The sequence below is a fragment of the Zeugodacus cucurbitae genome, chromosome 3 (genome assembly GCF_028554725.1).
Source record: "Zeugodacus cucurbitae isolate PBARC_wt_2022May chromosome 3, idZeuCucr1.2, whole genome shotgun sequence".
Classification (NCBI taxonomy): Eukaryota; Metazoa; Arthropoda; class Insecta; order Diptera; family Tephritidae; genus Zeugodacus; species Zeugodacus cucurbitae.
Genome location: NC_071668.1, coordinates 5,386,009 through 5,413,808, shown reverse-complemented (window position 1 = coordinate 5,413,808; position 27,800 = coordinate 5,386,009). Strand labels below are relative to the sequence as shown.

At 35.3% G+C, this 27,800-nt stretch overlaps 1 protein-coding gene across 1 annotated transcript in view; it reads right to left on the bottom strand.

Annotated features, from left to right (window-relative positions):
• LOC105214172 (uncharacterized) overlaps window positions 1-27,800 on the bottom strand; it is a 57,356-nt gene that overhangs the window by 6,044 nt on the left and 23,512 nt on the right. The window contains exons 3-9 of the mRNA XM_011187434.3: window positions 26,063-26,217; window positions 13,835-13,995; window positions 12,181-12,453; window positions 9,253-9,349; window positions 8,259-8,386; window positions 3,380-3,522; window positions 1,196-1,318 (exon numbers count right to left, since the gene is read on the bottom strand). Coding sequence (XP_011185736.2) covers window positions 1,196-1,318; window positions 3,380-3,522; window positions 8,259-8,386; window positions 9,253-9,349; window positions 12,181-12,453; window positions 13,835-13,995; window positions 26,063-26,217 — 1,080 coding nt within the window. The remainder of the gene's footprint in view (window positions 1-1,195; window positions 1,319-3,379; window positions 3,523-8,258; window positions 8,387-9,252; window positions 9,350-12,180; window positions 12,454-13,834; window positions 13,996-26,062; window positions 26,218-27,800) is intronic.

Here is a 27,800-nt window from a genome sequence, read left to right as displayed (position 1 = left end):
TTTTCAAATTTGTATTCCGATATCTTTAGTAGTTCTTGATTTATATATTGAAAATGAACGAATAAGTTGAAATTCAAAATTTTTTAATAAGAAAAGTAGGCGTAGTTATTAACCCATTTCCCCCATTTTTCAACCGTACTTACAGGTTGCCAAGAAAATATGATATGCCAAATTTCATTGAAATTGGTCGAGTAGTTCAATCTCTATAGTTTTGTCATAAAAATTGTAAAATTAGTACAATTTATTAATGATCCCATTGAAACCATATAAATGAGGCTGTATAGTAATACTAAAAATACCAAAAAAAATCAAAATATTTTTTTATGCCTTTAAACTAAAAAGTTCCAACAGAATCACATTTCGTTTCAGCTAATTTCTAGTCAAAGCGAATAAATCTGTAGTGAAATGGTTGTCGTAAATTGTCTTTCCATATTCACTTTACTTCATACATACACATATATGTGCTAATTCATCTGCATAAAAAATCAAATAAACACACTGAAATGAAATAAAAACAAAAAAAAGTAGAAACATGAAAGCGAGCGTAAAAAGCGTACTGTTAGCTGAGCAAAACTAATAACGCGCGTATTTCTACGTGGGTATGTTTGTAGGTATCTAGCTCGCTATTCTAGCAAAACTAATCGGCTACCGTGCCAATTTGCATACTCGTATTTTGGGGGCAAAGAAATGACAGTAAAAGCAACAAAAAAAGCAGAAAACAAAAACAATAAAAATTGAAACTAAATGCGAGTAAACAGCATGTGAGAGCAAGCATACAGGTTTAAAGCTACTGTAGTGCATATGAAATGAAATCAGCAGTTGAAGTTAAATTTTCTATAACTTAAAATAACTTTTATTAATAAATATCTATAAATTGAAAATATTAAAAATTAAACACGTTTAGTTGAGTCAACTTTATGCTAAACCCAAATTAAATTCTCGTTTCCAACTGATGGAAATCTCGCCGCTTTTAATTTATCTAATTTTTGTAGCAAAATCGCTGTCTGCATAAGAATTTCGTATTTCATTGGTTTTGCCTCTATTTCAGTATCTTATATGGAAAGTGTGTGTAGCTGTTTATTATATAGCTGTCTGTTCATGTATGTGTCTGTTTATACTATATATATGTGTCTTCAATGATGTTGTTGTTGTGTGTCGAAAACGAATTTCTCTTACATAAATTACGAGAACTTACCTTTCGTGGCATTTGATTACAATCCAGGCCATTGCGTCCTCCCGGGCATTCACAGCTGAAATCATTTCCATGGTCAATGCAGTGATGTCCATCGGGGCAAGGTTTGTTAGCGCAAAAATCCACCTAAATATTTAGTAACGGACATGAGATAGCGGTGGTTAGCGCAATTTGGTTATATATATTATATGAGCAAGTGTTTTTGTGGGGTATTTCATAATAAATTTAGAGGGACATAAAAATTTGTGTGTGTTATAGCAACAATTAGGGTGTGTGAGTACATAAAGTGAGAGAACACGAACGGGTAAAAATCTATATAATATGCATATAGATCGTATTACGATGAGTCGACGAATTTGAGCGTAGATGTGTTTGATGGGAGGTATTTGAAGTGGTTTATCTCATATTTTTATACCCTGAACAGGGTATATTAAGTTTGTCACGAAGTTTGTAACACCCAGAAGGAAGCGTCGGAGACCCAATAAAGTATATATATAATTGATCAGAATGTTGAGCTGAGCCGATTTAGCCATGTCCGTCTGTCTGTCCGTCTGTCTGTCCGTCTGTATATATACGAACTAGTCCTTCAGTTTTTAAGATATCGTTTTGAAATTTTGCAGATGTTATTTTCTCTTCATTGCCTCACTGCTCATTTGTCGGAACTGCCGATATCGGACCACTATATCATATAGCTGCCATACAAACCGAACGATCGGAATCAATGGCTTGTATGGAAAATTTTCGCATTTGACGTGGTATCTTCACGAAATTTGACATGGATTACTGCTTAAGGTAATAATATAATCTCCGAAGAAATTGTTCAGATCGGTTAACTATATAACCTTAACGTTTCTAGCAAACAACCCGGCTAAAAAGAATTAGTAAAATGTTTTCTTTTTTTTACTTACTTTTTCTTACGTCTTTAGATTTGCTTAAACACATAGTTACTAAAATAAATGCACCTGTGCACAGGTGAAGGATATATTAGCTTCGCTACAGCCAAAGTTAACGTTTTTTCTTGTTTAAAGAAAATTTCGCAGAAGAATTACGGGTTTCATTACAAATTATTTTAAGACTTCCTGATATGGAACACCTCTTATAGATATCCAGAATATATAATGAAAGTGTTATAAACTGTTATATATTTGCAGATCTCCAAAGATAGGTGAAAGAACCCGATTTATGTGCTGAAATTGTGAGCGCTCAAGCTTTTGAATACAGTTTATAATCATTTATCATGTAAAAGACCTAGTAATATCCTGCTAAAACCACCAGAGTAGACAGTTTCTCGTACACAGAAGATATAATGAAATGGTTACAAATCCTTATGTATTAATAGATTTCCAATGATAGGTGAAAGAACCCGATTTATGTACCGAAAGAATGGAGTCTTAAGGTTTTATATACAGATCATATAAACCATGTAAAAGCATGAGCCATATACTGGTTAGCCTACCATATTGAAGACTTGTATATAACCTCAAGCCATACAGACTCATGTATGCCAAGTTAGGAACCCTAGAACATTATAAATTTATATATAAGAGGAAACTGTTTATTTTCGATTCATACTCATTGGATATAAAAGGAATCTGTTGAAGCTTTTACACTACAATATTACTGTAACCTCAGAGCATATCGATCGTCATTGCTATTAAAGTAGGAATCGGTCTTATATAAAGGGTCAGGAACGGTGTGTTCTTCAGAACTGAGAGGAACTGGGTGGAAAAATTGATTGTTTTAACAGCTCGCAATGGCGAAATTGAAGAAAAAGAACAAACCTGTTTAGGAAACAAAGAATACTTGGTTTTGAATAACGGTAAAACTAAATTAGAGAACATATATCGATAATAGGTGAAAAAATTATAAAAATAAAATGAATTAAGAATAGAATTTTGAGAGAAATAAGCAGGAAAAATCTCCAATAAGAAGATAAACAGAGAAAGAACAACAAGAAAATGAAATCTCGCAACGAACGTTCATCACAGACGCTCTATGTTGGGCTACAAATTAAGTTCTTTATGTGTCATGTGACCATACAAATTGAGTTTGTCGTTTTCAGTTTACTTAAAGCTATCAATGCAACGAAAAAAAGTGAAAAAATAAAGCAGAATTGACTTATACATATATATAGATTTATACAGATGTATACCTATGTAGTAACAGTATGTATGTATGTTCACTTACCTTAATTTGACAGCGCGCTCCCGTATAGCCTTTGGTGCAGCGACATTCGAAATTGCCAATATGATCGATGCATTCGCCAGCGTTCTGACATGGATTCGATTCGCATTCATTATATTCAAAATTGCAGAGTTCACCAGCGAATCCTGTGCAGCCACGGTAGTTCGAACGTAATCAACCAGCCATTATTGAATGTTGCAAGCAGATGTGTGTGTGTGTTTGCATGTTGCAAGCAGTTCAGGCGTTGCAGACATCGCAATAACACGAAAGACATGAAAGAGAGTATGCGATAAAAAAAAACCGAATTGAGTGGTAGAATATAGTCAGTATTGGCACAATTGTGTAAAGAAATGAAAACTAATGGAAATGTTTTTTAATGAGATTTATGCAGATGATATGTCCCCGTTGATTTATGAAGTGGAAAATGTGTGCCAAAAATAACCGTTTTGCAACGCGGTAAGTCAGTCAGTCAGTTGTGCGCTGTGAAGTTGCATAAGCGATGTTGCAAGTTGTGGCTATGTGTGCATATAAAAGAAAAGAGTACTTTATAGATTGCTGTTGCATTCGAGCGCGAAATTCCAGCATTTAATTATGTAAATAAATCGTTGAAAGGATTTCCCAATATTTATGCAACAATTTATTTCATCTTAAGTACTACCGGGCTATTATGTGGTAGAGTTGCCAGATATTAATTACATACTTAAATGGATTTAATGAAGAGATGATAAAGTCTGGCGAATACATGAACATGGTTTCTTACAGTGGGTCTCGCAGAAGTACGATCCACTTGCTGTTTAAAAACTCATTAAGCATTTTGTTTTAAAAGACATAGAGTGAGGTCTTCCAGCTAATAACAGCATAACTGTATTTACTCTAACGGCTTCGTTCTATAGTTAAGTATTTATATTCTAAAAATACGTTTCTCTAGTCCCTATTTGTACGTATATGTATTGATTTCCGCCCATTTGGTTGAGGTTAAAGCTGCCTTCGATTCGCCAAGCTTTGGAGAGTAGCGAATCGAATAAACTGTAATAGATATTCAATGCTCGGGAAATACTTTAGGTGAGGTTAGGTTAGGTTAATGGGCTGTTCCAATGGATCTCACTTAGATACCTAAAATCGGCAGTCCTTTGTGAAGCCGCGAACTCTTAAATATGGATACCACAGATCTTCAAACGTCGAAAAAGCACTTTGTGCTTGTTAAAAATTTGTTAAGACGGTTAATACCTAATCGAGCCAGTTCATCTTGGTACGCCGAAACTAATGCTTCCGAGCTGTTTCTGTGTCAGTTTGGCAAAAGTTGGATAGTGAAGGAGAAAGTGTTAAGATGTTTCAATCTCGTATTCCTCCATGCAATATCGGCAACTTGTATCGTTAAGTATGTTTAGCGGCGAGTTGAACTTTGCTGAGAGAGTAAGTAGTTCAGTGGACCTGCAATGATCCACTCTGGGTCAAAAGGATCTCGCACTCACTCAGGAGCGGGTTCTTAAAGACCCCCTGTATCCACGAAACCAGTGCGAGAACGTAGGACAACAATAGAACAACAGCTCGTTCCAAATCTGATGAGATTAGGGCTCTTACGCACGAGCTCATCAGCTCTGCAGTTTCGAGTGCTTCCGCTGTGCTCCGGCAGCCTGATGCTATTGATCAGTCAGCTCTTGGACAACTTTGAGCTTACAGACAGCGAGTTCAAGACCAGTATTGCCGTTCTGCTATCAGAGTGACGGCATACCTCCCTAAATGAGGTCGAACGGTAATAATTTATGAGAGACATCTCTTTGAAAGATAGTTTCGCTTAACTCATTATAGCTTCTACCGGAATTAGATGGGTGTATCTTCCCCTAGTTACAATATATATCGTTCTTACAAAGAAATATGTGGATTATTAAATGTAATTTGTAATTTATGAGAATAATCAATATCTCTTCCTAGCACCGAATGAATACAAATCAACTAAGGCGAGCTAATTTCATACCAAAAATTGCTGATACCGATTTCTATCAATAAAGTTTCTTCAAATATTTCACACGACTTTAATTCTCAAAATTGTGACAGTATCTAAAATATCAAACTTTCTTTACTTTTTCTTAGATTTTTTATTATTTTTTTACACTAGCAAAATAGCAACTGTCTTATTATTCCCTAAGTATTTACTTTATTTTTCTAATTTCATTAGCATAAAGTTATTTATTTGGCATCTGAGATATGTACATATGTATGTCTGTGTTTATTAAGTTTGGAATTGAATCAACGAAGCATTGTTGATCAGGGCAGCCCTCTGGGGACAAACAGCAAAATTCACAAATTGAAAGTGGCGCCAGTCAAAGCTTCAATAAGTAGCCGCTAGACCACACAGTCGTTTGATGACAGTTGTTGGTTTTGTTGTTGTTGTAGTGTTGGAATATATTTTACCCAAATATTATTTATACTTTGTGTTGATACTTTTGCATTGGCGCTGGGACGCAGACAGTTGTCAGCGCGCATTTGCATTTTCATAAAAAAATTTTTTCTTTGCTTTGCCTTTTTTTGGACATTTTTTGTCTCTTTAGTCCTATGAGAAATGTATATGGTGTTGTTTTGCATTTTTCTGTGGCACTTGTGTGATTTATATTTGTGCACCTTCTTCAGCAATTTTTTTATTTTCTTTTATTTCATTTTATTATTTTTTTTATTTATTTTTTTTTTTTGCAATGCCCAAATGTCACACTCACTTTGTTGATTACATTCTCCCACGTTGCTAATTTGAATATTGTACATATTGATTTGTGTGACAATTCATTGCATTCCTAATTGAATTTTTCATTTTGCCAGCTTACAACATTTGCCACTCAAAGCAACACTCATTCACCATTCACCAGCGGCGAAGTCTCCTGTTTGGCACTCGAAACAATTCGTGAATTTAATTTGTTTGTTTCATGCGGGCTCTTGAATGTCAAATAAAGTGAATGTGATGTGAGCTGTCGTCTGCTATTCAACGTTATATGCGGTTAGCTTACAACACTACATACTGGATATATACTACATACATACATACATATACATATATATGAGTGTGTTTGTGTGTCGCACGTATTATTGTGATTTCATTTGTAACGAATTCGCGTGCAAAATCCATGCAATCCAATACTCCCACACAGTACAACAGCGTATAAAGCAGCGCCATGCATTGGCTTCAAGTTGATATGGTTTTAGAATAGCAAAATCAATGGAATTGAGTTTTTCAAGTGAAGTGTAGTCGGAATTTCGGTATTTGGTTGATTTTGTGTGACTCTTCAATCGCAAATTGTGAGGATTCTATAGGTATTTGAATACTGTTGAGATGACAATCAGCTATTGGCATTCTTTTTAAATTCGAAATAATTTTTGACAATTCTCCATGAGGTCTATTTCACTGGAATGACCTTTTTTTGTACTTTTTGAGTATAGCATAGGTCGGTAAAAATTAACATCATATGCAAACGGAGTCCTCAGCACAACCTTTTTCAGCCTAGAAAAAGAAGCGAAGAAGCGATTGATCATGTAGTGAAGGAGGGCAAGACAAAGTACCTTGAGGCCATACATAAGGTTCCTCACGTCTTGGAAAAGTGCAAGACTTTGTTTATCTCGGCACCAGCATAAATACCACCCACAACCAAAGCCTGGAGGTCAAGCGCAGAATAACACTTGCCAACAAGTGTTACTTTGAGATCGGTTGGTATTTGAGAATCAGATCGCTGCCTCGACGAACAAAAATTACGCTCTATAAGTCTCTTTTCATTCCCGTTCTATTATACATCGCAGACATAAAGATGATGATAAACCGAAATGAGAAAGCATTTGCAATATTCGAAAGAACTGTTCTCCAAAAGAAGGAGGTCTTTGGAAGCGGTCCGCGTAAGCGAGGAGTCCGGCAGAAGATGGAACCATGAACTGTATGAGCTCTACGACGTCATGGATATCGTTAAGTGCATAAAAATCTAACGAATACGCTGGTTTGGCGACCACGGAATAAGGGCGCACACACATCTAATGGAAGGACCTAAGGAATAAGGAAGGACTTGTCCAAAAGTTGATGCGAAAACTCCTACGGTTCGAAACTTATGGATTAGATGGACAACGCATCAAGGCCGCCCACGCATTCAATGGAAAGACCAAGTGTGTAAGGAATGGTCTGCTTTTGGAATGTAAACGTGAGCGTGACTTCGCAAAGAATAGAGGCATCTGACGATGTTTTGTGTTCTCGCCCAAATCGACCCACGGTTGTAAAGAAGAAAGAAGAAGGAGTAGTAACAAGAATTTTTTAATTTTTCCTATAGATGGCTTTGTAAACCGTATCGTATATCTTTTAAAGATATTCTTATGCAGCCACCTTATAGTTCGGATTTGACACTAGAGGTTACTATCTGTTCCTGAAGAGAAGTTTATGAAGTTACAGTTTTTCGTTAATAAGGACGAAAGTTTCTCGGTTTACCCTGAAAATTTCAACAAGTTTTCGAACAAAACGCAATATCTTTGAGCTGAATTCATCTAATCTGATCATTCTAACTCTGCTAAATAAAAACTTCAATTTGATGCAAAAATTTGAACTACTTTTACTATATCTTTAATTTGATTTTAAAAACCTCTGCTACTTCTTTAACTACCACACCCATAAATATTGACATTCCAACAGAGAAACTTCATTTTATGCGCCGAATTGCAGCTGCATTATTTCACAAACAGTTCATAAATATCGACGCGTTTATTCACTTGTTCCACAACTCTGTCAAAAGTCATACTCTTGTTCTGGTTGTTCCCCGAACTGCACCCAGTATAGCACAAAGCCAAGCGAAACCAACACCGGCGGCAAGCGCAATGAAATGAAATATCACAAACAATATTGTATATATGTATGTATACTCACCCGGTTGGCAGAAACAACGGAAGCCATCCTCTTGATCCACACAAATGCCGTGTACACATGGTGATGATTCGCATTCGTTGAGACTGTGCTGGCACAGTGGCCCCGTATAGCCGGGCGTGCAGTCACATCTGTAGTCAAATTTAAAATAAACAAAAGACAAAATGCGAGAGTTTATATAATAAATGAAAGTACATATAGAAGCTGATATGGTTTGTGTGTGTAGATGGTGAGGAAATGCTTTTTGAGGTGATGTTGCAAGCACACTGGGAGGCATAGACAACCACATACATAGAGGCATAGCGTTTGCTGGCGTATCTAACTGAAAGTTGGCAAATATGTACACTATATCACGCGAAATACCTCGGTAAATATATAAGCAAATATCTGTTTTGTTGTGTGTATATTTCAGCAGGTAACAATGAATGTGTGTCTTCAGGGGTATATGTGTATGTGTGTAAAGGGTATATATGCATACAAATAAATCTGCGCCTATTTTTGCTCAATTAAATGCCGCAAAACAAAACTTGCGCTTTGTTGTTTTTGCTCTTGCTTTTTGTGCCTTTTGTGGTTTTAATTGTTGTTGTAGTTTTAATTGACATTTTTGTCGTATTGCGCATATATTGTGGTGTTTGTATTGTTCAATTGTGGTCGTGAATTTTTGCGCTAAAAGTCACTCAAGCCCACTCTCTCTCACCGCGCCACAATGCGTTGGCGTGTCGATTGAATTAAAGCGAGTGAGTAAATGTCTTTTTGTTTTTGTGTTAAATTTTCAGTATGAAATGTCGTTGCGGATATGCCAAAATATGGCACAGAGGATTTTATAGTGAAATGCTAGTTGCATTTAGTTATTAATTTTTATACGCCAGTGAATCAACTGAATTTTATGGTATGCTCGCTAATTTATTAGCTTTAATTAGCTGTTTATTTATATGAAATTATAACCACAAATTCCATGACTAAAATAAATTTTAAAAGCCTTTATTCAAAAGCTTACCTGAAATGCGTCGAATTGCCAACACAGCTACCGCCATTCATACATTCCGCGGAGTTGCATGGATCCGACTCGTATTGACAGTTTTTGCCCGTATATCCTGAAAGACAAGCAAGAAAACAATATTTCAACAATGGCTATAAAAGTATTTTCTTTGTAAAAATTAAAAACGAGCGAAAATAAATGTCACTGTAACAATAACCGGCCATTTTTCCATGAATTCATTGTTATAAAGATCCAATAACGCTTTGAAACAGTTTACAATTCGACTGAGTAATATAATAATCCTCAAATCGTTATTGGTTTTAGTAAATTTTAAGCTCTTTCCTGAGCTTTCACTGACAGCTTTCATAAAAAGCTTTCACATATCCGAATATTCATTAACGAAAAATCTAACGCATTCTATTTACATGTTTAGCGTGTTAGCTTTCCTTTTCCTAAAATCCTTGCTTTAATCTAAGCATAAAATTATTGTTAATTATATTTCGTAGCTTGGCTGAATTTCAATTATATTTTGTGCGAATTTCTACTTTAAAAGTTAGAATTTCGCTATATAACAGTTGAAATTTCGAGTTGAATAGAATTGCGCAGCTCCAAACACTGCACAGAGTCATCCATTCGTTTTTGCATTTAGTAAATATTAAGTTCGTACCGAAGCTTTTATACAGAGCTTTCAGTATTAAGCTTTCAGTATTAATAAACGATTTAACTAACTCGTTACTTTTATATCCGACACTCTAAAAGCTATAATACTGCTCAGAATAATAAAATCGTTATTTCTTTTCATTCGAAAGCTTTCACACAGAGCTTTTACATACCCAAATAACTATTAATTAGCGATATTAAAAGAAATTACTATTATATCTCACACCCTAAAATATATATTTTTCAACCTCAATCTTCAATTATAAATTCATATTATTCACTTATATATAATCCACTAAGTATAATTAATTATATTTCAAAGCTTAAGCTCAAATCCAATTACAATTCTACTCTCCTATATTTCCGGTTAAAAAGTTGACTGAAAAAACGCTCAAAAAATCAATCAGAATTTTTAGCTTCGCTGCGGGCATCCGCTTGTAATTAACGCAATAATCTCTTTGTGCATTTGAGATTTTCATCCACATTAAATGCAATCACAAATGCCGCAACAACAATAATTAATGAAGCAATGCTGAAATAAAATTAATAGGATTAAATGCGATTTCGGGTCTGGCGCATAATGTCCCCCTGTATTGAGTGTGAGTATGTGTGTGAGCGTCAAATGAAATTGCGCGCTGCATTTTGCGGTTTCAGCTAATAATTGTGCAATAATAGAGTGCTATGTGTGTGCGTTTTCACTTTGGAATAAATGTCAAATTTAATATCTGCTGCAAATAATTAGTTCGCGACCTCCACTTGCATTTAGTCTCTTAATTTGATATTTCTAGCAGTGAGATGAAATTGCATTAAATTAGTTTGCTCAGCTCTCACTTTGCCTGCTCTAATTAGTTTTACTTATTTAACTATTAGTAAAAGCAGCTAATTTACTCAATTGAGTCTCTTAAAATTGAATTAAATTAAATGAAATGGTACGAAAATTGGAAGCAAGCAAATCTGGAGAAACAACTTTTTTACAACTCAACTTTTTCTAACAACTCAACTTTTTTTTACAACTCAATTTTGTGTTTACAACTCAACTTTCGTTGTCATTTTTGCTTTTAACTTATTTTACTCCATATTAAAGTCTCTTATTCTACATCTTCTTTCTACATTTATGATTTTTTATTTCAGTTATTAATTTTCTCCTCGCTTCAATATTTTTGCAGACTTTCCAGCTCGTCCATAATGTAGTAAAATCGTATAAGCTTTGTGTTTGCCTTTGTTTAAAGTTGTGGCCAGCTTTCTTTCCATTTAATTTCATAATTTTTCAAGCGTTATGTAGTATTAAAAACCCTTTTCATAAGAATATTGTAGTACAAACGTAGCCATTAATTTGTTATATCCTGCTTTGGCCAAGCGTAAGCTCACGCTTCATGTTTTCGTACGCTCACAGGTCCTGTTAGTCAGTGCCGTCTTCTTATATTAAACGTTCGCTATTCATACATTTTTTTCGCTTCGTACTTTTAATCTTTCCTTTCTATTTTTTTCTTTTCCACTATTCTTTCTTCTGCTTCCTCTCTTGTTGTTGTACCTTTAAAGTGGCTGCATTGTTGTGGAAATTTTAGTTCTTTTTCTGTCTTTTTTCTATAGTGACCCTAATTGAGTTTAATTAGTGCGAATGACCACCAATGGCAGCTTACAATGTTGCCTGCTTATTTGGACGTTCCAAGCGGTGATGGGTTGGGGTTGTACGGTCCATTGTACGACTCGTTGTGACTTGATGGGTTGTTTGGTTTGCCCACTCTGTCTAAAGAAGGTGCAGCCCGCTGTGTCTGTGTGTGGTTAATGGAGATGTTGAAACTAGTTCGAGTAAAATGGTAATAATAAAGTTTTGTTATTATAAAACCACATTAAATTTGTGCTGGCTTTGCGCTCCGCCAGATGGCAGCTAATTGAGCTTTTTCGGTATATTTTTTCAGACGCTTTGTACAACGGATTAATTTAAGTGATAATTGTGATTTTTAAAAATTGCTCGAGGAAGCGAGATTTTATTTTTTTTTTATGAAAAATAGTTAATTGCAAAGGTAAAATTTTCGTTGAAGTACTGGAGTGGCGTTTGATGGATGAAGTGGAATTGACGTGAATAAAGAAATTGAATCTCGAAAAGTATCTAGAATGAATTCTTCGTTAAAATTTTTTCTTGTTTTTCTATTTTTTTTAATTATTTATCGAGGGTTCTCTCTAACAAAGTTTTATCAATGAAAGCTCTTATATTTCTTTATTTAACACTTACTGCTTAAGTACTAAATAAATGAATATAATTAAAATATTTTCTCTCAAACTTACCATACGGACACAAGCATTGATATGAATTCCCCTCATGCCCTTGCGAGAGGTCAACACAGATGCCATTATTTGTACATGGACTCGGCGTACAGGCGTCGATCTCCTCACAATGTGGTCCCGCGAAACCGCTGCAACACTGGCACTCATACTCCTCCATTGCCGGATTAGAATAGCACACACCTTTGCCGGAGCACTCGGCGCTTTCGCCACAATTGTCGGTTTTTGCGGTGACCTTCAGACGCACACACTGCGTGCCCCACAACTCGGAAACAACTGCAGGTGGGAAGAGAAAATAATGTAGTGGTAGAAATTGAAAAATATTTTCTAGAAAAGCGCGCTTGCATTCCATGCCACTAAGTAAATAAGTAGTGTAAAGTGCTTGCGCGTATAAACTGTAAAAAAATATTTAAAAAAAAAAATAAAAAAATGATAAAAAAAGTAAAATTTCACCATTTGATTGCAGTAGAATTTTCTAAATTTTCTCAGTTTTTGTGGTGCGCTATTCTCAGCCAACACTAGCTGAAAGCATCGCAATGACAACTTCATTAAATTGTCATACTGGCACATATATGTATGATGAGTTGAATGGTGGTGGTGTGCTCGCCAAATGCTAATGCAGCTTTAAGTAAATATGAAGTTGTGCGCCTGATGCTGTAGAGTTCATAATGCTAATGCAGTAAGTGTGTGCAAAAATTGCTAAAACTAACTGAAGGCTATGCTGTTGCATATGATTACCACGCTTGAAAATATGCCAAGCAGCCCAGTAGGAAATTGATCGCACTATGATAGCTGAGAAGACAAAATGTAAAAAAAAAACAGTATGGTAGGCTAACTGTTTCAGGAACACATTTGAAGCTCTCAAAAATCGATCAAAAGTAGCTCAGTCGACAGCCATAATTTTTTGTAATGCCATGCCACAACATTTTCTACAATTTTTCTTATTGGGTCTGACCTGACAGCATAGTCATACATCGTAGCCATAACTGCACAAACACTATCAACCGTTATTAAAGCGCTTTAGCTTTTAAAATTGTTATAGTTGTTGCAAACAAACGCATTCAGCTGGCCTAATTCAGTAGACGCGCACAGAACGACATGGCGTATGAGTAATATTTATAACTTCATGGCTGTGCATATGCACAAGCTGCTTGGCACGCGTATATGCGTGCATTAAACTATCAACACGCATTTAATGTCAGCAGCAACAGCAGCTCGACCATGCAAAAGCACTTGCCATGACTAATAACCAATCACGCCTGTGGCAGAGGTGCTGCTTTGCTGCGGCCGGAAACGCACTGCCTGGTGCTATGAGCAATATCCGCATACAGAACAACCCCCTCGGCAGCGGCGTGTGAAAAGCAACTGTGTGTTGGCTAATGACAGCAAGCATAATAACAACAACAAAAGCAATAAAAACAGTAAAAACAACAACAACAAAAAACAATAATAGCAACAACAACACTGTTATGCAGCATAAAATCAGGGGAGCAAATGAGTCTGTTACTACATAGTAACATCGAGTAAATGCTTGCATAGCTTTCAACGACGTGCAACTCTACAAATGTGGAAAAAACTAACAAACATATATATCTACATACACTTATCTATATAGATATCTGTGATTTTTTGTTGCTATAACCATTGAGCTACTCACCAATTAGCAAGTTGACTCCCTCGGTGAGGTCCTTATCATAGAGTGTCACCAGTTTCCTGCCATCGACAACTAACGGTGTTATATCCAATAGTATACCCTCGGTAACATCGCAATGCTCATGTCCCGAGCGTGTCACCTGATAGACTTGTGTATTGTGGGCACTATGTGTTGACATATATTCAAGTGTGTTTGTGTAAATGTATGTGTTTTAGTGTAGTAATCAATGAGAAAAAGAGTAGAAGCGTACACATTTTAGTTGGTTACTTGTTTTGGTGTTTACTTTGAGCTAAATAAATGGGGGGATGTCACTGTAAACTTAAAGTACACACAGATACATATATATAAACACAGCAGTAAAGTTACGCATACATATAGCTACAATGCTTCACACTCCCACACATATCTTCACATAGTTTTATACAGAAACTGTAGCCATTTGGCGCCAGTGCAGAAACAAATGCAACGATGCGTTAAGTGTAGGGTAAGAAAATATATTGAATTTTATTGCAATGCTCGTATGTGACGCTTTCACATACTGAGACAGTAGTGTGGCAACAAAAAAAAAAAGCATAGAAAGTAGAAAATAAAAATAAAAGAGAGAAAATAAAAATACAAAAATGTAAACGAGTAGCGCTTGGAGTAAAACTATATCTTTGTATGCTTGAGTACACCGCAAAAGCGTACACTTAAACAAGCTGCTCTCAATTAGTATGGAGAGAGTGTTCAACAAACCGAGGGAATAAATTGGTGACACTGCATAGTTGCTATTTTCCTATTTTGCTAAATTGTTAAATTAAATTAGCTTTGAGTCGTAGTAGCTGCTGCCTTAATAAGCATTCATTACTGATTGAGATTGGGATTACCGCAATTTTGTTAAATGAAAGAAAGTGTTGTAGAAGAAACTGAATGTATGACAAGTTAAATTTTTGGTGTAACCGTACATTTTATACTATAGCAATTTATTTATTTAATTTTATTAAGATAATATACAATTTAAGCCACATATGCGGCATAAAGTCCATTAGAATAACGTAAATCTAGTATATGAGGTTTTGGTAATTCGTGGACCGATTTCACACATTTTCACCATCAAGCTATATTTTATCTAAGATTATATATCCACTTAATTATATATCCAATATCTCACATATTGACCAATATAGAACACACCGGAAGTGTTAAAAATCGAATTTGGGTATATGTGAGCTGGAAGAAGTTATGACCCGATTTCATATATTTTTAGCACAGAGGCACATTGTGAAAAGAAAAAGATTCTCAACGTGTTTCTATAAAGTATCGGAGAGATTTACTGATATTTTTGCTAAAAAATTATCCATAATAACTGGAGTCCTACCGTTCGATATCTAGGGACCTTGAGAAGTTAAAGTCCGATTTCGACAATTTTCAAATGAGTGATGCCATACCTCCAATGCAGTATTTTTCAAATTTATCTTCCGATATCTTTATTGATTATTGATTTATATATTCTGAAGTGAACGAATCATATAGAATTAAAATTGTGTGACATGAGAAGTAGGCGTGGTTGTGAACCGATTTCGTCTATTTTCCATCCGTAACATCAGGCTGTCAAGAAAAGTTCCTGTGTCTAATTTCATTGAAATCGGTCGAGTAATTCCTGAGTTTGAGTAGTTCCTGAGATATGGTTGAACTGAAGACGCCATTCCCGTTTTAAATATTAAATACCAATCTGAGTGTAGCTCTACTCTTATGTGAAAAAAAACTCTGTGCAACATGTTGCGAGTTGTTCAATGGTAAATAGTGATAATTATGTTGGAGATCATAAACAAAAATTTAGTATTTAATTAGTCAAATACCAGGATCTCAGTTGATCCAAGGAGCGCTCTAAAGTGTGGAACAACAGATAAAATATGGTTCTTAGCACATTTTATTGGGACTTCAAGCTAAATGTTTGAAGTTTAAGAAGTAAGATTACTCAGAAAACCTTTGTTTCAATTGTGAAGGAATATTAATCAAAAAATCAAACTAAATGCCTCTGAAATCGCTCTTGGGATCTTAACATACTTTGTCTATAGGCGCATAAATTCTCAAAAAAGTGAAATAATCTCATATTTGTGTGTTTTGGTAAAGGTTCTGACTTACTTCTTGCTCTTAAAGCTAATAATTTTGAGTGGTGTACCAAACTTCGCTTACTTTAGGATACTATGCGTTGTATCAGATCTGAAGTGAACATCGAAATATGCAGACCCCGTGTTAATGAGACATATACTCTTCAGTGAGCTACCAGCTTTTGTAAAGCAATAAGAACCAACTTCTCTACTATATAAATATTTGGATCCAAGTATGTACCCACTACATTTTAAGCACTTTATTTTCCTTTCTCCATTTATCTTTACTTATTTTCATATAATTTCCAAAACTACTTACGCATACACTTAAATAAAGTCGTTGATGTTTACTCGTTTGTGTTTTTCTCGCAACTTTTGCGTCTCTTCAATTGCAATGCCACATGAGCGGAAGGCGAGGCAACGAAAAGCAACGAGCAGCAGCAAACGAGCGGAATTTGATAGCGGAAGTTCTGTGCGGTAACTTGTGTTTAATTAGTACAACTCGGTTTATCTCTTTTAATAGTTATGTAGCATAATAGTTATCCACGCGCTCATACTTGAGTATTTTTTTCAACGAATATACCGTATGTGCGCTCAACGTTAAGCTTTATTTAAAGTTGTTAAACTAATTAAGGTTGACTAATGTAAGGTTAAAAGTGTGTGTGTGTGTGTGTGTGGGTTGACGCACCGGAATATGAGCTTGTGTTGGCACATGTGAAGAGCTGTGGGTGCGTTGAAAGGTGAATGTGTGGAGGAAAGTCAAATTATATGTCAAAATATTGTTGGTGGAGTTTTGCTGTAGAATTGCTATGTTCTTTGGGTTGAGCTTTTAATTTTTTTGTTTTCGAAAAGTTGTAGAAGTGATATTTCCTTAAGGCAGTAATCTGCTTTAGAAGCCAAAAAAAGCGTTTTTTTAGCATTTTTTTTGAAAGGGAAGGAAGTGATTGCGTTAAATGGAATTTTAAGACGATAGTGTACTATATTTAAGGCTTAAAAAACAATATTTATTATTAAAAAATATTGAAATTTTTTTAAAGTTGTAAGTATTTTTCTGGAGCGCCTGGAGTCTGCACTTGTAAATCGGTGCCGTGATGAAGGTCGTGCGATGCATCTGAAACAGTCGAACCAATTTTTATACTCTCGCAACAAAAGTTGCTAGAGAGAGATTATAGTTTTGTTCACATAACGGTCGTTTGTAACACCTAAAACTACAAGAGTTAGATATAGAGTCATATGTACCAACGTGATCAGTGTGACGAGTAGATTTGAAATCCGGATGTCTGTCCGTCCGTCCGTCTGTCCGTCTGTCCGTCTGTGCAAGCTGTAACTTGAGTAAAAATTGAGATATCTTAATGAAACTTGGAACACGTGTTCCTTGGCACCATAAGAAAATCAAGTTCGAAAATGGGCAGAATGGGACCATTGCCACGCCCATAAAATGGCGAAAACCAAAAACACATAAAGTGTCATAACTAAGCCATAAATTAAGATATAAAATTAAAATTTGGAATAAATGATCGCACTAGGAGGGGCATATTTGGATGTAATTTTTTTGGGGAAGTGGGCGTGGCCCCGCCCACAAATCGGTTATTTGTATTTAACTCGCAAACTAATAAAGCTATATAAACCAAACTTTCTGCAGTCGGTTCTCTTACATACCCCACCACACACCATGAAAATAGTTGAAATCGGATAATAACCACGCCCACCTCCCATACAAAGGTTAAGTTGAAAATTACTAAAAGTCGGTTAACTAACTAACGAAAAACGTCAGAAACACTAAATTTTGCAGAAGAAATAGCAGAAGGGAGCTGTACTCAGATTTTTTACAAAATGGAAAATGGGCGTGGCATCGCCCACTTATGGGTCAAAAACCATATCTCAGGAACTTCTCGACCGATTCGAATGAAATTCGGTATATAATATTTTCTTGATACCATGATAACGCGGACAAAAAATGGGCAAAATCGGTTCACAACCACTACTACTTTCCTTATAACTCAATTTTGAAATCCATCTTATTCCTCCACTTTATAATGTAAACATAAGGAACCAATGAAGATAACGGAATAAAACTTTACACAATTAGTGCATATCATCTCTGGCTTCACTTGTGAAAAAATTGTCGAAAACGGACCATAACTTTTCAAGGCCCCAGATATCGAACATGTTGAACTCAGCGCCTGAGGATAAATTTTAACCGAAAATATGGGTAAATCTCTCAGATATCTCAATTTAATTCAGAGGAAATTGTTTTCTTCTAATAGTGTGTCTCTGTTCCAAAAATTACTAAAATCGGGTTATAACATTTCCACATACCTCATTGTAGGTTTTTCAAAATTATCTTCTCCCAGCTCCCATATACTTAATTATAGGTTTTTCAAAAATACGGTGAGCTTTATTCCGCATCTATGTATTGGTTAAATTTCTTCAATAAATTGCGAGAGTATAAAATGTTCGGTTGCACCCGAACTTAGCCTTTCCTTACTTGTTTTGTTGTTTTTTTTATGAACTAAAAAAATACCGAAGAAGTTATAAAATTCCAAATTTTTTCGAAGTTTGAAAAAAAAAATCACCATTTTAAGAAAAAAATTGACTTAAAGTTGCAAAACAAGTAGTTTTAATAATACTTTCGTCCAACTTTTTTAGTTCAAATAGAAGATAATTTAATACTGAAGCTAGATCACTTTGGTTTTTTTTCGATCGGACATATATTCTTTTTGCTATCGCCGGCGCCGTTTTCTAACACTTGTGAAAATGAAAACTCGAGAAAAAGCGCTTTAAAGTCTGCCTTGAGCATTCGCTCGACGCTCGGCCACTTAAACTGCTCTAGCTTCGAAAATATGTCGAATTGGCCTGGAATTTAAAAGATAGATAGTTTTGGAAGAGATTTAAAACAAAACAAAAAAAAAAAAAAACGATTTTTTGACGCCTGTAAAGCAGACTTCTGCCTTAACTCGGTCGTATTTTCGTGGCATTTCAATTCCAATTTTGGATTTGGTTTTTCTAGTAGCGGAAGAAAACATTTAACAGTTCTTGGTCGGATAAAAATCCGGTTTCCTTTCAGTTACGTAGACCCGACTGTTGTTAGAGCGGAACCCGACTATTTGAATTTGACCTATGATCTTTGTGTTTGCTACGGTTATTCTTGAGATTTTAAATTTTAATTTATCCTGCGTAGTTGTTTATTTTATGATGATTAATTTACGATTTTTTATATTTTTTGTTGTTGTTATTTGTACGTTACTTATTAGTAAAGCTCAATAAAATTCTCACACACCCATCGCACTACTGTTCCCATGATGTGTTTATTTTGTAATATCATCATTTCCATCATTTGCTGTCATTTATATGACTTCAAGCAGCTCTTCAAGCATACATACATACATATATAAACGCCTTCATGAAAAGTGTGTTCGAAGACTAGTCAACGCTGACTCTTACATACAAGTACATATTGGTGTACATTTAATCGATAATAAAAACTTTTGCGCGCTGTCATGCCGACATTGTGAAAAAGTTTGGATTTTTTTCCACATTTTATTTTCGGTTGAAATGAGTTTCGCTCCACCCACCTAACTCCTACTTCAACGCCTTTCAGAACGCCCGACTTTTTTTTTACTTTCCCCACACAAGTGGTCGCATTGACTTTTCACGTTTACAAGATCAAAAGTTAGTTGCTCCATTTTTCCACTTCGATTTTTTGTGCGCTTTCAATCTTTTCCTGCTTTTGAGCAGCAAAAAAACACAAAAAAAAGAAAAGCTCAAGCTTTCGCCTCTTCTTTTCAAATGTGTGTGCAAACTTTCGTACTTCACATCATTTGTTCCTTTCAATGCGTGCTCGTGTTATACTCGCGCTTAGCGACGCACTTGCTTACATACCACTGTGTTTATTTCTCCACTCAATGAGAGCTCGGTTTGATTGCGGCTTTTTGTATGGCCAACGCCAGCGAAAGTAAGAATCCTTAAAAAGTGCAATACCCACACAACACACACGCACTTATTGAAGGCTTTTGTATATGTATTGTATTAAATTGATAAATTTCTGAGCGAAAAAGTAATGAAAAAGATTCATTAAAAGTTTTTGAAAAATATATCGCATACATATATGACTGTGTAGTGGTGTGTGCTTTCGAGGCAATTTGTTACATTTTTCTTTCACTCGACATTAATATTGCATTCTTTGCTTTGCCGGAGCGCAAGTTATTTCATGATGAAAATATTAGAAGGATATACATTTATATTTATCTATATATGTATTTCTGTGTGTAAATGTGTTTGTATGTTATCAATGTGTTCTCAAATTCGTAATTAAAAGTGAATATAATATCAAATATATGAAATACTTCAAGTGTGAGTCATTATTGTCATTGATTAATAATAAAATTTCTATCTTGAGTTCCTTTTAGTATTTACTGAGTAGAATATATGGAGGTATAGAATATCATTTTCTATTTTCTATATTGTTGTTTGAGTTAGAATTCCTTTTTAATTAACTTCGTACTAAATATAATATGAGAGTGCATGAGTAGGTAAAATAATATTAGAAATGGAGTACGAAGTATCACTAGTAATATAATCACTAGTAATATAAGGGGAAATCAATCACGTGCAAGTAATTCATTCTATATTGAGGTCAATCTTTTAATTTATAATATGAAATTTTAAGTTTATTTTACCACAAATTAATTATAAATGAGAATACGTTGCTCTCTAACGATAATATTGAAAATTTTGATGTTATGTATGAGCTGGAACTGCCAATAAACTGTTTACGACTTGATTTCTATTCAAAACATTTTATATTCGATATCACTTAATGTTATAGGTGGGACATCCTTAACTAAAACAATGAGAGATCTCACACATTAATAAAGATGGCAAAATTTGCATCCAATAAAACGTTTAGAGAAGGTCTCTTCTCATTTGATTCCTATTACTATCTCATTATACTCTAATACTAAAGAAAAATAGTTTCGATTTCGGATCGGATGCCTTCTTAATCGTACTGGACATAGCTTTTAGAAGATTATGTCAAAAATCATCAGAAAACATTCCTTACTTGTTTTCTAAGTTCGGGTGTAACCGAACATTTTATACTCTCGCAATTTATTTATTTAATTTTATTAATATAACACACAATTTGACATATCCACATATTCGTCATATATATGGTATAAAGTCCATTGAAGGTTTGAAAACCCTAATATTTAGTGTATGGGAGTTAGGTGAAGTTATGACCCATTTTAACGTATTTTAGGCACGGAGACATATTATTAAAAGAAAGATATTCCCTCTAAATTTCTTCAAAATATCTGAGAGACTTACCTATATTTTTGGTAAAAAAAATTTTTAGAAGGGCGGTGCCACACTTTAAATACAGTATTTGTGCAAAGTTCTGTTCCGATATCTTCACTAGTGCTTACTTTATATATTGTAAAGTAAACAATTCAGATCGTCTTCAAAGTTCTGGTATATGGGAAGTAGGTGTGGTTGTGAACCGATTTAGACTATTACAACAACATATCATTGGGAAGCTAAACCGTATATAATTGAAATTGGTCAAGTAGTTTCGAAAATATGGTTTTTGACCCATATGTATGTAGGTTTTTATACCATTTTGAGTGCAGGTCTTCGGAAATTTAATTTTTCTACTAATTTTCCTTACTGAATTAAAGCATTTTTAGTAGTTTTCAGCATAACCTTTGTATGGGCGTGGTTATAAACCGATTTGCTCCATTTTTGGACTAGAAAACTTAGTAAGGCGGGGCCACGCCCACTTTCCCAAAAAAAAATTACAACCAAATATGCCCCTTCCCAGAACAATCCTTTATACCAAATTTCACTTTCATAGTTTAATTTATGGCTTAGTTATAGCTCTTTATGTGTTTTCGGTGATAGCCTTTTTGTGGGCGTGGCAGTTGTCCGATTCCGCCCATCTTCGAACTTAACCTTCTCATGGGGCCAAGGAACACGTGTTCCAAGTTTTATTAAGATATCTAAATTTTTACTCAAGTTAAATCGAGGACGGACAGATAGACATCCGGATTTGAACTTTACTCGTCACCCTGATCACTTTGGTATATATAACCTTATATCTAACTCGTTTAGTTTTAGGACTTACAAACGACCGTTATGTGGACAAAACTATAATACTCTCTTAGCAACTTTGTTGCGAGAGTATAAAAATATCGGGCGTCTTTAGACATACATATGTCGCCGTATTCAGCTATAAACGTTTTTCCGGAGAGAGTATTTTCATTACGAAATTGAAAACCAAATAGACTATAAATCAAGTAACAGCTATGAGAAAGACCAACCGATTATTGTCTCTTCTCACTAGATACCCATTATTATGTTATTGTACTATCTAACAAAAATTATTTTTCATTCAGGTGGAAGCGATTGATATACTCATAATGCATGTTTTAGAACTGTCTAAATCATACTGGACAAAGTGTTTCGAAGATTATGTCAGAGATCATCAAGAATAAATAGCATGAAAGCATCTACCTTAATTTTTAAAACAAACTTTTCAGCTAATGCTTCAAAAACATCGAAATAATAAGTATTTTCGAAAATATTTCAAATGAAAAGTTTGAGAAAATTTCGATAAATCATTCCCACATATTCACACAATAGTCTGTTTTGAATTTTACATATATTCACAGACAGCTGGCTAATAGTGTTTTCGACTTTGTCATTTATTACATTGACTTTTGCAAATATTTTTTTCCGAAAATACCACTAAATCCGCTATGCGCTTAAGAAAGTCTAAATTCTTTAAGACTTTCTCGAAAAAAAGTTTTTACAAAATTGCACGCAAAAGCTTAAACTAGTAAGCTGAGTGTAAAGGTACCCTCAGCCGCTCTCAGCTGTCGCCGAGCCCACTTTGGCAGCATCACATTTCCGAAACACATATCATAAAGGATATTTTCGGCAATAAATTTGCGAAACACGAAACTTTAACCAAACAATAAATGCGTTAGGGCGCCTTTCCATCTGTTCTATATAAGATTGTATGTATGTATGTCTGAAGGACTACGTGTATCGTTGTCTTAGACATCTAAGTGGCTACCCACTTGAGATACCGCTACTTGTTCCACTTATGGCGAAAATGCTCCATTTACGATCCACTCAAACGTGTTGAGTTGTGTGCGAATGATGTGCGGGAGAGTGGTGGAGTAGGTAGTGGCGCTTGAGCTGGCTATAAATGTAGCTGGCAGACAGTAGTAAGTGCGTCGAAGAATTCTCTATAAGCACTCGTTGTTGGACTAAAGCATCGTCGTACAATTGCCTCAACATATCGTCACTTGGGGAAATATATGGAAATGTGCGTACAAGTGCACCTGTACTAAAAACACTAAATGAATGCCTGCCTGTCGTGTAGTGAGAATACCATTCCTACTCCCCACCTGTACCCTCCATTATGTAATTTCACAGTTATAGAAATTGTATGTGCGTGTGTTTGTGAAAGGAGGCACAGCCAGCGGGTATAAAATGAAATTTATGTGCACAGTTGGAAAGGGATTTCACCTCCTCATCGTCGTCGTATAACGGTACGCAGCAGTTTCAACGACAACAACAGGAAATGGGCAAAGCTAGTAGGAAGCAATAATAATAAAAATATAGTAAGGAAAACAATTGTAGCTGCTGCTGAGGTGTGTACGTAGCTACCGTTGTTTGTTCCGCAAACAATGGAGGGAATTTAATAGACCGCTGAAAGCAGAGTGAATAGCAAAAATAAAGGATTGCGAGCGAGAAAAGAATTGCACAAAAAGTGAAAAGGGTGAGCTAAGCAATGTTGTCAATAGCCGCTAACAGGGCATTAGTGATGTGTGCAACCGCATTCTACACAGCCTCCGGCTATAAAATAGCACAAAACCATTCCAATATATATATATACTGCTCGGTTGTGGACATTTCATGGGATACTTGGTGTGTGTCTTGCAATTCTTTGTTTTCACATTGTGGTATCTTCAAGCTCTGTGGGTGTGCTCGCATTAGTGGAGTCAGCGAAATCAATAAACATTCTAAATGGTTGTCGCAATGCGATTAGTAGACAAGTGCTAACAAACTACAAATTCTGGGATTATCACGAAACAACTAGTTAAAGTCGAAAGGTATCATGTTCTTGCAAAGTGATATTATGGCCAGTTAATAGCAATTGTTATTCATATTGAGGATGTTGAGAACTTCATAATTTTGTTTTCCTTAATCAATTGTTCACCAAGTGACTCAGGATATTGCTGAATTTTCAGGATTGGTTCTAAATTAATATCTAAATTAAACTCCATTTGATTTTTTCACTTTACAATATTTAAATGAAACACTAGTGAAGATACGAATACTACTAAAGCTTTATAACAAAATTCACATGAACCAAATGGCTAGGAAATTTCACTAATTTCCCTAGCTTGACATAACGTGATCCTTAAATAACTAATGTACTCCTCGAAATGGAGACCAACCTGACACCACATGAACCTTCAAATTATAAAAAAAATTTTGATATAACGTGACCCCTCAATATATAAAAAAAACCTGACATCACGCGAAACCATAAAATTTTAATCAACCCGACCACACGTGACTTATTTGAATGTAATCAAACCTGACCCCACATGACCACACAAAATGATATACGTTATCTTCAGAAGTAAAAACACTAATTATCCATAGTGTCCCTCCAAAATGTAAACACACCTCACCTCATGCACGTCTATGTCTAAGCAACTTACACCCAAGCGATATCCTTCCAAAATACCAATCCCCCTCAAAATTTAAATAAATCTTGACGTACGTGACCATTAAAAATAAAAAAAAACCTAATCTCCAACAGCCATTCAGAATATAAGCAAACGTGAGAGAGGTGAGACGTAACTCCGAACGTTAACAAACCTAATACGACGAGATTCTTTAGAATGTCAAAAAACCTGAATGTACACCCATAAAATATAGAGAAGCCTTATCTGACATGAAACATATGACGCCCAAAATATTGACAAATATGTCCACGTGATTCTTCAAAATATAAACAAATCTGACCCAATGTAACCCTCCAAAATGTAAACAAATCTGACATCACGTGATCCTACAAACCTTTGTTTACATTTGGGTCGAGGTCATTGACCTTTGGTCATGGTTTGTTTACCTTTTGGTCGAGGTCATTGACCTTTGGTCATGGTTTGTTTACCTTTTGGTAGAGGTCATTGACGTTAATTAGGGTTTGTTTACCTTTTTGTTTTGATTACATTTTAAAGGGTGGTGTCAAGTTTTTTATATTTTGCGGGGCAATTAGGTGAGGTGTTTTTTAAATGTTGAATCCACACGAGGTTTGTTTGAATTTTTAGAGGCACTTGAAGTGACGTATACATTTTTTGGGGATCATATTTGTTAGAATCACGTGAGGTTGGGTTTGTGCACATTCTGGAGGGTCACGTGGGCTATTGTTTGTTTTAGCTTTGGAGAGTTACGTTAGGTCCAGTTTGCATACATTTTACATACTAGAGGTGAGGTTTGTATATATTTTGGAGGATCACATGAGTAGTGGATTTTTTTCATTCTGGAGATTTATGTGAGGTCTGGTTTGCTTAGATTTTGAGAGGCACTTAGGGGGAGATTTGTTCACATTTTGGGGGACTACATGAGGTGTGATTTATTAAAATATTGTAGAATCACGAGAGGTCTGGTTAGCATACATTTTGAGGGGTACATGCGGTTTGGTATGTATATGTATTAGGAGGTATGTATGTATACAATTAGGAGGATCACGTGGATTGCTTAAATTGTGGAGAGTCACTTGTGGCCATGTTTATTTTCATTCTGGAGCATTACGTGAGATCAGATATCCGAATTTTTTAGGGGTATTTGAGGTGACGTCTGTATACATTTGGAGGATTGGCACTTCATGTGAGGTGGTGTTTGGAGAATTACATGAGGTCAAGTTCGTTCCGAGGGTCCACGTGATGTACGTTTTAGTGACCGGTTTGGTTCATTTTTAGGGGTCTAGTGAGGTAACGTTTGCTACAATTGGATATGTAACGTCATATTAAGTGGTTTGGTGCCATAAATTTAATGAATATCTTAATTATTATTAATACAAATATTTAATGACTCACGCTATGTGAGGATTACTTACAGACTGGTGTGGGTGATGTGGTGTTCATTCAAATGCAATAAGGTGTCATTGATTTCCACTATTAAAATATCGCCCGACTGAATTTCAGCTTCACCTTCCCAGGTGGGCGATAAAGGTGTGCAGTCAGTACCACCGTATGGACAATTCTCGGAGGTCTGTAATTGAAAATTATGTAAATTAGTTAATAAATTCACATTCAAAGGGTAAAGGGTGTAATTTAAAATTTTTAAAGCTAAGTTGGAATTTCTATTAAATTTACTAAATTTAACGATATGAAGAATATTCTACTTATTTACATATAACTGTATTTTACATATAGATACACTCCCTTGCCTAGGAAAAACTGCAAATTAGTTTTGACTTTGTTGTCAAAGTTTCTCATGCGATTTCCTTGAGCCCATAACACAATAACAAACTGTGGGGTATTCTGCTGCGGACATGAGACAACCACACAAATGGGAGAATAATGGAAAAAGGAAAGTCAGAGATATGTGTGCGACCTACAATCACAACAAATATGTTTTTCATTTCCCGCAAAACGGTGTGTGGCACACGAATGTTATTGTGTCAAGCAAACTAAATATGCGAATATTTGAACTCAACCAAGTCAATATGTCGCTCCTAAGTGGATCAAGCCCGACATGAGCCCTTTCTCGCACACACAAAATTAGAATGCGTGCATATTTATTGATGGGCGTGCTAAAGACCTCATTTCCCCCACATAAACGCGTACATATGAATATTTATATGTGCTTTGCGTATTTTTTGCACTCTCAGTTCTTTTTTTCATATGGCGTCCAAAAAAAATTTGCATATCTTAGCAAAAGGCCAACAACGGGTTTTCGCTTTAACATGCGAGCTCTCCGTAGCGCCAAAAACTGAATTTGTGCTTTTCGGTTGCGGTGCGGTTGTGTGTGTGGGCGATGGTGGTGAGCTTGCTAAATACACGCGCTGGGTTATAACCACAGAATTTATTACATTAGCATATGCGGGGCAAATATCCTTTTTTTTTGCAATTTTTTCGTTTGCGAGATTCTCCTTAATTTATGCTTGGCAGGCATTGGCAAAGGCCAAATAAACGCAGACGTGCTCATCCTTGCCATATTTATAGGTTTTTAATTTTTGTTTACTCGCAATAAAAGTATATATATATATTAAACGGTTTTAGCTGTACTTTGGGACCTTAAAGCGGTCATAAAGGTTACAGTCGCTTTTTAAGCTGCAGAAAATTAAATACTTAGTTTGCTGAATTGACAGATTTTTTGTTATAAATTTAGGCTCATTTCTCATGCGTATTTTCGGCTTTAAATACTTTCTACGAGATTTTTTCGATATTGGAATAAAAAAAAATTACCTTTTGTAAAAATAGAAACCAACTTCATGTGGTTTAAGTTAGCTCCTGAAACCCAATCATATATTTTCGAATTTCGAAATTGAGTTATTGGAAAAAATATATTAATATCCAGTCAGAAAGTATAAAACCCATCATAGGGACGGAAGTTCATGATATCTGTATATTGGATCTCTGTATATAGGATTATCTTCGAATATCGTCGAATTTCGAAATTGAGTTCTTGGAAAAACTATATTTATATCCAGTCAGAAAGAATAAAACTCATCATAGGGATGGAATTTCATGATTTCTGATAGTTCAACACATAGGGTCTAGAGGATGTATGGTCTCATATAAATTAATCTTGGAATCTAATGACTCTGTACTAAGCGATCCTATAACTAT